At 29.9% G+C, this 14937-nt stretch overlaps 1 protein-coding gene across 1 annotated transcript; it reads right to left on the bottom strand.

Annotated features, from left to right (window-relative positions):
* Nucleotides 1-9678: 9678 nt before the first annotated feature.
* On the bottom strand, nucleotides 9679-14322 carry LOC114175308 (potassium transporter 6-like). The gene is made up of 9 exons (XM_085670547.1): nucleotides 14306-14322; nucleotides 14037-14179; nucleotides 13435-13927; nucleotides 13293-13346; nucleotides 11895-12155; nucleotides 11760-11812; nucleotides 11303-11426; nucleotides 10954-11208; nucleotides 9679-10868 (listed from the first exon to the last, which is right to left on the bottom strand). The coding sequence occupies exons 2-9, from the start codon at nucleotides 14073-14075 to the stop codon at nucleotides 9850-9852; spliced, it is 2298 nt and encodes a 765-aa protein (XP_085526673.1). The 5' UTR covers nucleotides 14076-14179; nucleotides 14306-14322; the 3' UTR covers nucleotides 9679-9849.
* Between the last annotated feature and the right edge of the window lie 615 nt (nucleotides 14323-14937).

Genomic DNA, 14937 nt, shown 5'->3' on the forward strand with positions numbered 1-14937 from the left:
TGTATTTGTGGTAATGGTTTCATCTTTTTCTTTCGCAGACCAATTCACATTGTAATTACTTTGAATGGGTTGACGACGAGGAATCTGATTTTCAAGGGAAAGAAAAAGAGAGTGAAGCCAGTGGTGGAAAAAGAGTTGATGGTGGGAAAAAAGGTGAAGAAGATGAAGTTTCTTTGAAGATGGAGAAAATTATGCTTGATTTGATGAAGAAAAATGAGAAGTTGAAGATGAAATTGCAACAAGAGAAAAAAATTGGGACATTCCTGTTTTTTTTATTTGTGATATCGTGGGTCTCAACAATTGTAATGGTGTTCATGTTGTTGTTCAAAGTTAATTGCAATGCTTGAGATTACTATAGTTTGAGATTACTGTAGTGGGTAGTTTTTTGTAGTTGTGATTATGATATTATTGGAATTGTAATGGAATTTCAAACTTTTGGTTACTGTTATGTCTTAGTATTTGCAATGAAAATGGAACTTGTAGCTGTCATTATTATGCGTTTACTGTCATCATCAATTTCAGATTCTGAAATATTTCCTTAATACCACATTCAGGGAATTGAAATATTTTGTTAATCGAGAACTTTGAGATTTTTTTATTGTTATCAACAAGAAAGAAATATCAATAACAAGTGGATCGTTTTCTCCAAGACAAAAAAATAAAGAGTGAGGAGAAGCAAAACTCACCATGAATGAAACAACGAAGAGAAGGTAATGGCGGAAGATGTTTTGGCTCTGAAAAACCATATTAGATACGTATAAGCTACAAGAAGGAAAAATATGCACAAGAGGTGCTTGATTAAAAACAACTAAAATATAGTTTTCATATTAATGTATTGGAAACTTGTCAAATATACAGAGTACAATATCCCATAATATTAGGAAAAAAATAAAACTTAATATATCATCATAATACATGAATATTTGATAATAATACAAGAGAATAAAATATGCGATATTTCTATTAATAAAATTAAAATCAGGAGATATACAATGTTTTTAACTATCCATACAATTTTTATTAATGAATATACCGGCTCTTTACACTTGTAATTACTGAGAACTTAGCATACACGAAAATGTACATCAATTTATAAGTAATAAGGAATCCAAAGTGAACTTAGGCGACTTTAAACCCAGTTAATTATGCATATTATGCTCTCAATCATCACCTTCTTTTCTCTCTATATAAATTGGGGAATGTACGTAGCCCGCAAAATATAACAATATCATCCATAACAAGAATATTTTTATAATTATGCTATTCATATGAACAGTTCTTAATAGTTTTATTCTAAGAATTTTTTAACGGAGGAAACTTAAAATTAAGCACAAACAACAACCTGTTGGTACAATACTAAATATTCGTCTATTAATAATAAGTTGATAGGAAAGTTGAATTTTGAAGATATCACGCCAAATTCAAAATTATTAGATAACAAATATTATTAAATAGGATGTACACTAAAACTAGTTATCAAACACTTCGACAGTAAAAGTTAATAACTTAAAACAAGTTTGATGATCTTTTAATATAAAATAAATGTATGAATTGTTAATCACGTAATGAAAGAAAAATCGAAGTTCATATTATTTTTTGAGATTTTGTTAAACTCGTGCGAATGAAAAGAAGAAAAAAATGAAAATCTTTGTCCCATTGACTTTGATTTTGGAAAGAAAGTGAATAATATGTTGTAAAATATTAGAAATGTGAAAGGGACAGGTAGAGGATATGTGAAATGTGATGAGTGGTTCCATTATTTTGTCCACTTGAGACCATTCATATTGGCAATTAAATGAATGTGGCAAAGTGGGAATTAGATATGGCCGCCACACCAAATCTTTTCTACTTTCCTACCTTTCTGTTTATAGCCTTCTTATTATTATGGCTAAGATACCTGAAAACGACTTCACCCTTAATTATTATATCTATCTATCTATCTATCTATCCCTTTACCCTTTTACCTTCCTTTACTCTATTCTATTATGCATTCATTCCAAATAACCAATAACCAACCATACACATTATAGTATTTGATTCATGTTTCTTTCGGAGATTCATAATCATTCATTTTATCATAATTGTTATTATGGTGTGTCCAACAATGAAAACCTCACACACTTTAGAGGTAACATAAATAAGTTCAAAGTTTATTCAAATAATAATCAAACATATATATGGCCAATAAAAGACATAGCAAGATTAGTGTTTTACAATGGTTGTCTAGTAACATAATCTCTATCACTTTACTTTTAGGCTATAATATGCTGTACATTCATCCATGAACTTTTACAAAAGGATTTATATATATATATATATATATATATATATATATATATATATATATATATATATATATATATATATATATATATTCTAATGGTGTTTTTAATTTAGTCTTTGATAACCACATTCATTCTCTTTGTTAAGAAGTGGAATTTAAACTCAACTCAATCCTACAAAAATTGACTTATAAGATGAAATTTTCACTTCATGTCCAAGAAAAAGAAATCTCGCTATGGTAGACTTTTTAACTATGATCATGATACTATGTAAAGAAGTGGATTTAAGCCTAAGTCAACCCCACAAAATCAGCTTATAAGATAAAATTTGTACTTATTTATATACTATAAAATTGTCTTATCTCTCATCGATATGAAATTTCTAACACTTTGATATGTTTAGATCACAATTTATGAAGTTGTCGGAATTCTCTTCATTTCCTTGTGTTATATAACTTCTGGAAAATATCACATCAATGTATGACATTCACTTTATTTATTATTTCATTTAAATAATTAAGACAAAGATAATTACATTTTTCGTTCTTAGATGATCCACGTGCATGAATATATGTATTTTTAAAAATCAGTCAACTTGGATATCGTATTTATGATTATTCTTATAATGTTTGTAGGTATTTAGATTTCTTGAAGTTACACCTTTTTTATTTATCTGGAGTTAAATTATAAGTAATGAAAGTTAATTTATCTCTTTACTTCAGTTTTAACAAATGTTGATTTAATATAAGAGATAGTGGTTCTGAGTGAGTCACGAAAGGATAAATTGGAACCACTTGCATGTGGTTTTTATTTTGTTTTGAACAATGAGATTAGGTGAAATCAACATATAATTGACGACTTGATTGCTTAGTAGATTGAGAATAATTAGTTCTGGTGGGTTTAATTTTGAATATGGAAACTTTAAAATAGGTATTTTATTGTGTTTGTTTCTAGATAAAAATGTTGTTAAATGTTTTATATTTATTTGACAATGTAGAACTTCCTTTTACAATTTTATAAAATTTTGCTTATGGTTTGTTTTCGTTCAAACAAAATGTACCATAGGATTGATCAACATTCCTAACCAGACGACCCAAGGATAAGCACGGTCGAAGGCCGTCCATTATAGGTGGACTATCCAACGATTGGAGTTTGAAATCATAACTAGTTGATATGAAAATTTTTCTGGAGTGATTGAAAGAGCACCTCAGGCAGACGATCCAAGGATAAGCGGCCGAAGGCTGCCCACAACGATCGAGTGGCCTAACAACACATTTGATTTGTCAACAACTAACTGAAAATCACACACTTTTATTATTTTAATTTAATATGTTAAAAAGTCAATTTTAATTAAAAATATCATTATAACATTTATACAAATCATAAATTTTGTCCTAATTTGGAGACAGACAACATTGTTCCATTTAAAAAAAATGATATTCAATTAAGCAAAAAAGACATATCCAGGACTGAACTAAATACAAAACAATGACACTTGGCACTCATAATAACACTTGGTACTAACATTAACATATGGTATCGTTAGTGCCACGGACCTAACACGTGAGCAAGAAATATTTTCTAAAAAAAATTAAAATTATTTAAGAAAAAACTACGAATTCACGTGTGCATGTATTTAATGTGGTAAAGAACCTAATTGAGTCAATTTTAATAAAAATGTCATTATAACATTTATACAAAGAATAAATTTGGTCCCAATATAAGTAATTAATTCTACAAGTTAAATTTTAATTATTATTATTATTGTTGTTATAACAATAAAGTAATTTAATATGTAATTATTTTAATTTAATATGTTAAAAAGTTAATTTTAATAAAAATATCATTATAACATTTATACAAATAATAAATTTGGTTCCAATTTGGTGTGAGACAATATTGTTCCATTTTTTAAAGAATTAAGACTGAATTGAACCAAAAAGGACATACATAGGGACTGACTTAAATACAAGACAATGAACTTGGTATTGACAATAACATGTGACACTAACATTAACATGTGGCATCGTTAGTGCCACAGACCTAACACGTGGACAACAAAAATTTGTTAAAAAAATTAATAATTATTTTAAAAAATTATGAACTTATACGTGACATGTATTTAACGTGGTAAAGTACTAACGGAAAGAACCTATTGAGTCATTTTTCAAAAATTGGGAGTTAATTGAAACAAAAATTCAAGTGAAGACTCAAACTTTCCAACCAAACTCGAGACTAACAAAATAATTGAGCCTAAACAAAATGAACAAAAACTTAGGGCTTGTTGTTTGAAAATGCTATGATTTTTATTTAAGCAAAATATTTCTTGCTCAAGCAATAGCAAGACATAGAATAAATCATTTTCTTTTATGAATTTCGGCAAAGTTAGAAATTCTAGCTGAAGTTAAATTCTCGATCGATCATTCTCTTGTGTTCATTACACAAGTCACCTAACACTTTGATAATTAAAAGTACACTTTAAACATAAGTTTTGTATTAATTTATTTCTCGTGTTATATAATTTAAATTTACTAAGTTCCATACTAGGCACGATAATTGTTTACATTAACTTTTGCAGAGTGATTGAGGCTTATTCGAGGTTAAAGGGAACACATATTGCCTTTAGAAAGAAGTTGCAATTCACTATGTTAGAATAAACCCATGTTTTAAGCTCATTTACTTGTGACTTCTAGGGTTAGCTTTGTGTGTATATATAACACACCTCTTCTAAAATTTTATACACAATCAGTATTATACAATCTCTTTCTTCATATATTTATTTTATTTTCTACACATTGAACAAACTATAAGTAGTTAATCTTCAGACTATTAAAATACAATTATCAAGTTTATAATATTCTATGAATTTAACTTGTAGTGCTTGTGTCAACCAAGGAGCTATGAGTGTGGATATTATGTGATGAGGCACATGCATAAAATCATATTCGCAAACATTGTTGACTCATGGGATGCGGTAAGATGTATAATTTTTAACTCGCATCTAAGTATTATTTATCACTAAAAAATTGTTGACTCAAACTTTTTTTTTTGTGTAGATTTTTGGTGACGCATCTCCATTGAAGAATGAAGAGTTAAACGAAGTTCATGAGCAGTGAACTTTGTTTCTTTTGAGTCTTTATAAAAGATGATCTTAGTTAATTTATGAGTTTTCATGTACATATGATATATATAGTTATTAGGTTAGGTTAGGATAGACAAACATTACATGTACATATTAGGTTAGGGTTATTTCATGAAAAATACTAGATTGATGAAGTATTATTGTCTCTGAATGAAAATACATGTTGTATGACTGTTCTGGAAAATTATATGGAGGTTATGATTGTAGTAGGGAGCACAAATATAACTTTTATCTAAAAAAGCAAAACACAAATTTTTATACCAGTTATGATTATAATCGGTATAAAAATGACCACTTTTATATCAGTTTCGGCCTTAAGTAATTAAAAGTTTTTTTTTTGTTAAATACAAAGCACTTCCTATACTTGTTGGCGTTATAAGATATAAAAGTGAATTTTATATATGTGGAATTTTACATTTTTCAAGTTGAATTCATTACCATATCTAAAACCAATATAGAAAATGGACTTTTTATACATGTCTAAAATTGGTATAAAAAAATCAATACTTTCTATACTCTTCTTCTATACCGATTTTAAGATCAATATAATATTTTTTTTTAATCGGTATAAATAGGTTTTTATACACTAGTGTAATAATAATAATAATTTTTGAAAATGTTTGATATGTTTGTTTGATAAAATAAATAAATAAAAATTATAAAAGTGTTTCTTTTATAAATAAGTGATATCTTGTGACTACATTCATGTTTGAGATTTTTTTTGTTCTTTTGGCGTAGAGAAATATAAAACACACAAATGATTCCCTTGACCTGGGAATAAGAAATGGAACAAATTTGAGTAGGTTCAATCAACATATGTTCATGAGTGAATGAATTTTAAAGTTTCACTAAAAAAATTAAGAAAAACGAATCGGATTCTGAACGAAAGTCGTAGTTTACCCGTAATCACACTGCATGTTAAGGGAACAGTATCAGTCTAAGTTCATATCATAATAAGAATATTTATTCTATTAAACATAAAATTATTTAACATTACTTTTTAAAATAATATATCGAATGCTTCTTAATCTACACATATCCCCATAAATATATATATATATATATATATATATATATATATATATATTGAAGTCAAAGATATTTTCTATTAAAGTCAAATAATCCATTCCAATTGGTCACTATAGACAATTATAACCTTTTTTTTTTCTTTTGAATAATTAACATTAAATACAACTCAAAACTTAATCAAACCACTTATTAAACTCAAACAACTTCACTTCGATTTATCCACATATTATATAGTTTAATAACTTTTCTTTAATAACGAATTAGCAAGAACAATATCATAGAGAGAAAAAAGCTTCTTAAATAATAGCGTGAGTAATAATAATAGTTTATATGTTTTAGGTTAATAAAATTAGTAGTAATGTATCAAAATGTTAATAAAAGTATATTTCAACAAAATACATTTATTATAAATGTTCCTCTTAAAAAAATAATATATTAATTATTAGATTCATATGATAATGATAAATTTCATAAATTTGCATTAAAAATTGGCTTAAGAAATGAGTGAAGGAACAATTAATAGTTATTTGTATGTTTTAAAATACAGTCAATCTCTATTTAGTCAATAATATTTAATTTTCAAATCTATAACGAAACAGTATGAAAGAAATATTATTAAAAACATTTATTTGGAAAGAGGGATTGTCCTTCATTATGACATGGGCCTTAACCCGTCCAAATTTTTTTATCTTTATATAAATTAATATATAATTTAAATTATATTTTAAAAAAAATGTAATATATTTTGTATAGATTTGGGCCTAATTTTCTTTTTATATATTTGTATAAAAGATTTTAACACCCATGAAATATTTATTGAAATTCTTCGATCCATTTATAAATCTGAAACAGTAAGGCCAAATAATTAAACTGTGCTATAAACAAAAATATCGTTCAGTTATTTCCTCTAAAAGGTAATGATCTTCTAAAAAAAAGTAATCAATGAGAAATAATATATATACTTAAAACTATCTATGAAAAGTTTAAAATTAAAAAATCAACTGGTCAAAGACCAACCCTCGTAACATGGATCTGGATTTGTCTATAGAAGTTATTTTATTAGTTTATAAATATAACCTACCAATATTTTAAGGTTTAGCTTTGGAATAGTTTAACTATATCTTGAACAAGCAAAATTTGATAAAAATAAAATGTTTGGTTAAGTATCTTATTCTTTCTGAAAATTTGTAATAATATGTGGCCAAAGAGAGGAGAATATTCAGGGAATGTTCCTCTTCTGAAAAACTTCATCACAATGTGTTGGATCGTGCTGTATGATGAATGCACCTGTTTATTTTTTTTTATTTTTTTTTATTTTTATTTTTTTATTTTTACATTTTCATATTAATATTTATTTATTTATTCATTTATTGTATCAATCAGCTTCCTGTATATATACACATCAACAATTATGATATTAAAATTAAATATTGTTGTTAATTACTAAATGACTAAAAAACGTTATTAAATTAAGAATCGAAAATCAGTTGTTCACAATCAAATATGTTATTTTTTATTCATGTTTTTTATTGTAATATAAAAATCTATAAACGATATATTAGTATTAGAAGAAGTATTTAATCAATATTCAATTATTTTTTGTATTTATTCTCTCAAAATTCTTACTTGAGAGTCAAAGTCTTATCTAAAAAAGAGAATACTATATTCCTTATTAAGTCGTTTAAACTTATATTCTTCTTTCATGTACATTTATATATATATATATATATATATATATATATATATATATATATATATTTTTTTTTTTTTAAACTTATATTCTTCTTTCATGTACATTTATATATTATATATATATATATATATATATATATATATATATATATATATATTATTTTTTTTTTAATAAAAAAAAAGTAATGAAAGTCCATGCCGCCGCCGAACCAGTAGATAACGGGAATATTCGCATGTTGTTCCTTATACCATTTGTAGTCATGTAACATTTATTGTTTTAAATACTTTTTAGTGAATTGTGAAGGTATTTCCGGAGATTTTCTTTTTATTGTAAAAAATATTAAAATTTTCAAATACATTCATTTAACTTTTCTTAAACTATTAAGAAATTTTCTTTATTTTCCTAAAAAAGGAGATATGAAACTAAACTTAAAAAAATGGAAAGACAAATGTATTTTACTAGAATATATTTAATCAGGCTTTAGATTATTAAGTAAGACTTTGTTCAAATTTCTATAGAAACATATAATTAAGAGAGAAAAGTTAACTATAAATAATCAGGTGGTTTTATTGAACACAATTAATTATAGTTAAACAAATAAACTTTGGTATATATGTAATATGTTAATAGAAGTATTAAAAATATTTCTCATTTCCTTTCCCGTAAAAATACATTTAGTCTCTTGACAACGTTCATGTTATATTTAAAGTTTTTTTAATTTTTAAATTTTGTTCATTATTTAAAGTATATTTTGTAAGAGTTTCAAAATAAACAATAATCAGACAATAATGAGGAGATAGAGGTTTCGTTATAAAATCTAGTTTGGCACATAAATCAGCCCAATCCAATTCATTGGTGGGCTGGGTGCCAAAAACATAACAATTTTTTTTCTCAAGTTATTTTGACCTAATTAACTCATTAAAATTAAAACAATTCTAAATTCAAAAGATTAATTAGTAAACTGTATAAAAAGTTCAGCATCATATTTAGACAATTACCTAAAACTGTATAAAACATATTTAATAGTCTTAGTATAACTTTTCTTTAGTCTATTATCAAGGTGAATTAATTAATATAGAATTATTTCAATTAAAATTAGTTATTTCTATTTGATTTTTAAATATGTAACTGAGTTAAGCATTAAAAAATAAACTTTTACATTCCATAATGTTTCATCTGATTCGATTTTTCTTCTAAAAGAAGATTGTTGTGATCAATCATTATAGAAAAAAAAAATGTTATGAGTCACCAATTTGAACAGGATTGAGAAATAAGATTGAATCTTTTGCTTACACTAATTGTAAATTAATTTTAATAATTGGGTTTCTCAGGTGTTAGTCACAATTAAGTTTGACCTAAAATCCTAATTAAGAAGGGGTGGTCTTTCTTGGTCTTATAATAATAATAGTAATAATAATTAAATGGGCTAACCTAGGATAAAAACGTTTTGTAAAAAAGTTTTGTAACAGTATAAAGTTTGGTTTTCCTTAAATTGAATATCTTTGACTTGATTGCATACATAAGGTTGATGATGACAAAAAGGCATGATGAGGTTGTGATATGGTAGAAGAAAAAAGAGAAAGTCAAAATTTGTACACTACCTTACTGCCACCAGATTAAGTGGTGGCTCTTTCACTATATATGCAGAAAAGATGATAACATGTACATCATTACTTACTCTAAATCATTTGCTTAACCAAAGATTAAACATGATACATCATCCCAACCTCCAAAGATGATGCATGAGGAGCACTAAGTACAGAGGAAGGTTCCCTGCTATTTTTCCTCAAGAATTCATATCCAAAATTTATAACCAACTTCTTCAGCATGCTGGACCCTGGTTTAACCCTCATGTAGGACTGTCCTAAAATGTAGGCCACTCCAACTTCCCTTGCTTCCATAAGCTCTTTCAACTCCTCCATTGCACCAGTGTCGATCTTTGGACTCTCAGGCACAATGAACCTCACCCTTTTCTTTGCTTTCATCACCCTCTCTGATTCTGAGCTCTCACCCAACTCCGCATCAACGGGGTGGCTAGTAGAACAGCTTCCAACAACCGTCATGTTTCCACCACCCTTTTCAGGATCATCATTTGAAGAGTTGCATCCACCACTTCCTGCTTGTATGAACTTTGCTATGCTGCACACAAGGTCTTTCTCAAACTCGTTATCATCTTTGTGGACATCATGGTATCCATATCTCACTATGCACCTGTAGATTCTGAAATCTCTGGGACCTACACGACCAACTAGAAACCTTTCCTCGGGTTTAACATGTGGAACTGGCACATGCTTGATGCATAGGAAAACAAGGACTTGGTGGAATGCTGGTAGGTTGGTCACAAAGTGGGAGAAAATAGCAGGAATTCCAGATACTAGCTCTGTGTGCACAAGCCCAATCCCACGTACTCTTGCGAACCCTAAGCTAGGGCCAAGGCTGAGTAACCAGCTGATTGAAACCTTGTTTTGAACATCAAATTCATACTTTTTCAGAGTGCCGTAATGCCACACACACATCACTGAGAGAAACACAAATGCCAAAGCAACTGGCACCCATGCTCCTTCAAAGAACTTCATCACAGAAGCTGAGAAGAAGAGGGCCTCAATTGACCCAAAAAAGAGAACAAACCCAACTGCAAGCACAACATTCTTGTGCCAGCAGATTACAATAACCAGTGACATCAAACAAGAGGTCACTAGCATCACTGAGACAACTGCCAAACCTGTTGTGCACAGTACACTATGTCATAAGAACATATTATATATATATACTACGAGTATTTCATAAGAACGTATTAGTGACCTTACCTGATGCATTACCCATAAGCTTTGTGTCTCTGAAGCCAATAGTTACAGCCAAACACAAGAGCATCAACAACCAATTGATCTCAGGGATATAAACTTGTCCATGGATTTTTGATGAAGTGTGAACCACTTTCACTCTAGGGAAGCAACTCAATGCAGAGCATTGCCTGATGATTGAGAATGTTCCGGTGATGATGGATTGGCTTCCCACAACTGCAGCGAGAATGGCTATCACCAGAACAGGCCATCTCAACTTCTCTGAAACACAAAACAGTCAAAAATCTTCCAATCATTGACGAAATTCACCATCGTTTTCGTCTGCACCTCCGAAAGATCAAATTACGTTGCCTACCTGGTACAGATACGTAAAAGCCAAAGTGATACTCTTGCTCAACATCATGATGTCTAGAAAAATAAGCAGCTTGCCCCATATAAGCGAGAACTAGAGATGGATAAACCAGAGAGGTGAAAGCAATCTGCAGAAGCCATCAAAACGTCTATCACAGAGTTATGGAATAAAGTTCCGGTAGAAAAATAAATGGAGGAAATATTTGAGGAATAAAGTAGAAAAAGTAAGACAGGGACAAGAGGAAAATGATACTGACTACAGAAGAAGGACACACCGGTAGATTTTGCTTACCTTCTAAACCTAGATTCTTAGCTAAAACGTCATTCACAACATCTAATAATACCTATAAAATTAGTATAACGCCAATGAAAACTGTTTGAAATACTCAGAAAATATTATATAGGCTAAATGAATTTAATCAAGTAGAAGCTAAAATAAAACCAATTGTAAAGTAGCATACCTTGATTGATAGCTGAGAAAAATGCCCGAGACCAGCAAACATGGCTTCTGATCCTGAAAAGTTGAAGGAATGCATTAGAAATCAAGAGAATTGTCACAAATCTAAGTTAGCCAATCACAAAGCAAACAAATGAACCTGTTATGCAGAGCAAAATTCCACCAAGGGCCATCCATCCTCCTCTTCTAGTCTTCTTTAAAAATTGGAACACATAATATGGAGACAGTGCTTTGTACACATGAGGGTTCCAGTAAAAGATATTGTATAGACCAATGGCACTGATGCAGAAGAGCCACACACATACTATGGGAGCAAACAAAAACCCAACCCTGTTTGTGCCATAACGTTGAAGGGCAAACAAGCCAATTAATATGATGCATGCACCTGGAACTTCCACATCTGTCAAGTTTTTCAAGTGCTATTAGTGAGTCATGTGACCTATGTCTCGGATAAAGGACAAGTGTGGTATCGAAGTTCTAAATGCACATAAAAGAAAAACTAAATCAAGTAAATTCACAAGCTTATGGTGGAGCAGCAATCTTATCCTTTCTCTTAAGATCTTTGCACATAAACAGCATAAAATTTTGTGATGACATGTAAGTCCATTTTGGCCTTGTGGTAGTCCCAATTCCCGATCTAGGAAGCATTAACAATGTGACTAAAGCATTTTCCATATAAGATATGCTTAAAATCTAAGTCTACCCATATCTTCAACAATATCTGACAAACCTCTGTCGACCTTTCACATCAAAGACATGGTTTGTGAATAGTACCAATATTGCTTGATATTCTAGGAGTATCAGAGATATAATGCAGAAAAGCTTAAGATTACAATAGATCTTTGTCAATATGAGAATTTATTTATCAACATAATTTAAGTTCAATTAATGTCTAAAATTAATCACTAAAACTTGACTATTATCAAAGCAATCCAATCAGATAAGCTTTTTGCCATAAACTGGAATAACCTATAGACAATGATTCACTTCAGTTTGCACTGAAACCATAAGAGTTTCTCTAATCAAATTCTAAAAGAAAACTATCATTGGCGTTAAGTTTCTTCATTCCTGTCCTGCAACATCAACCAAGCTACATCTCAGGCTTTGCGAGAACTAATCTAGACCAGTACCAAAATTTACAAAATTACCGCAAATCCACCACTAAGACGTTATAATCATCATTGAAAAGTCCACCCAGTTATCAAACTTGCTAACTTGCATGCTAAATGCAATGTAAAAATACAAGCATGTTGGCCAGATTACAGGAACTCATTTTATGTGATTATCATCCGTTTGATTTCAATTTTCGAGGTACAGGTGTATCCATAGGTAACTTTGATTACGAACCTTCCAAACTTGAGTATTAAAAAACACCAGTAAGAAGAGAAAACGAGAACATAAGCACCACGGAGATAAAATAATGAGTTAATTGAAAGGAGAGAAATTTCAAGTCTCAATAAATTTCCTTTGATCATTGAGCAATGATGAACAAAAACATGCCATGACAAGACACAGAAGAAAGTCATGATGAACTTACATCTGTGATGCTCCTTGGACATTGAAAGCTCTAGTCCAGACACAGCCGAGAAAACTGCATTCAATCGAGATAACATAGTGTAACCAACAGACCCCAAAACACAATATCCCAAATCAAAACAAAACAAAGTTGTCATTATCACCAGAAATAGCAGGTTTAAGGACTCCAACACCAATCACCATGCAAGTCCCTAACAAAGCCAGCACAAGCAAAATCCTCTGCAAGACCTTGTGCCTCTCCAACAAGGTCTTGAGGCTGGAGGCGAGGCTTCTCTCTGCTGCCACACCACAGCTATGGTTCTTGTACTCCGAGAGCTCCTCATCTGCCAATTGGCAATTAGGCAACAATCCAACTTTGGCATGGCGACACAGCAAAGAGTACAGTGCAAACGTGCCACCTTCACCATTGTCATCAGCTCTCAGCACTATGAACACATACTTCACCAAAGGCACCAATGTAAGAGTCCAGAACACCAAAGACAAAACACCATAAATCTCTTCATTGGTCTCAGAGTGACCAATATCCTCAGCAAAGGTGTTCCTGTACACGTAGAGCGGTGAAGTGCTTATCTCCCCATACACAACTCCAAGACTCTGATATGCCAGAGTCAGAACAGTTTTCCATGATTCTTTCCCCTGCAAAAAAAAAACCAACATTCTGGTTCAACACTAACATGGTTCAAATTAACCAAAAAAAAAATACTAAAAGAGAAATTTTGCACATTTTTTAGCATGCCCAATTCACCTTAGAAGAGTTTTGAAGAATCCCACGTTCCAGATCCATGACACATGCTCTTAGAAATCTAAGTGAACCATTTTAAAGTTAGAAAGTGAAAAGCATAGGTTTTGTACAAGACCCAGTTGCTGCAAGCAAAAGCTCTCCCCTCCCTCCCAGTTAGTAGCACATAGGAAAAAAAAACAATGACATAAAGGAATTAATATATCTTCAAAAGTGTGACACCTCGACAGAATAATTCTGAAAAATAAAATAAAGCTGTCTGTATTTTATATTACTTTATTCAACTTTCCAGATCCATGATGGAGTTTGAAATGCATTCAAGGATTCAAGGAGGTCCCAGTTGTGCATGTGTTTTGAGAATTAGGAAGATACACGCGAAACATCGTTTTTTATTATTTTATTACAAGAGTGAAAAAAGTTATCTCAGTTGAGGAGAAACCTATACAGCAGTTTAACAACCATCAATGGCGACAAGTAGACCTAAGTAGGGAACAAAGCCACCAATAATAGTTAGATGCTGAAACTTGGAATCAACAGTAATTGTCACAAACACAAATAAATATTCTCATAAACAAAAAATGCTAGCTGTATTATCTGCATGCCACACTTTTGTTACGTCTAAAAGTACTTCACAAAATTACACTCTAATCTTACTTTTTTAGGATAATATGTATTTTTCACGCTTTCTGTTTTTAGAAGCTTTTTCTATAAACCTCTTAAAATAGATCAAATAAAAAAATGAAAACAAAAACATATAAGTCAAAATCAACTTCTGTACAAGTTAATTTATATATAAAAAAAAATCCCTTATAATATATCTGAATTCATTTTCTAACTTTAGGCATAATTTATTTGTTCATAAAATCATTCGCAAGGAAATTTGAACATATCTAAAAGATAACACTGA

This window comes from Vigna unguiculata, chromosome 3 (assembly GCF_037176805.1).
Source record: "Vigna unguiculata cultivar grain cowpea cultivar isolate G323 ecotype 2 chromosome 3, ASM3717680v1, whole genome shotgun sequence".
In the NCBI taxonomy this organism is placed as follows: domain Eukaryota; kingdom Viridiplantae; phylum Streptophyta; class Magnoliopsida; order Fabales; family Fabaceae; genus Vigna; species Vigna unguiculata.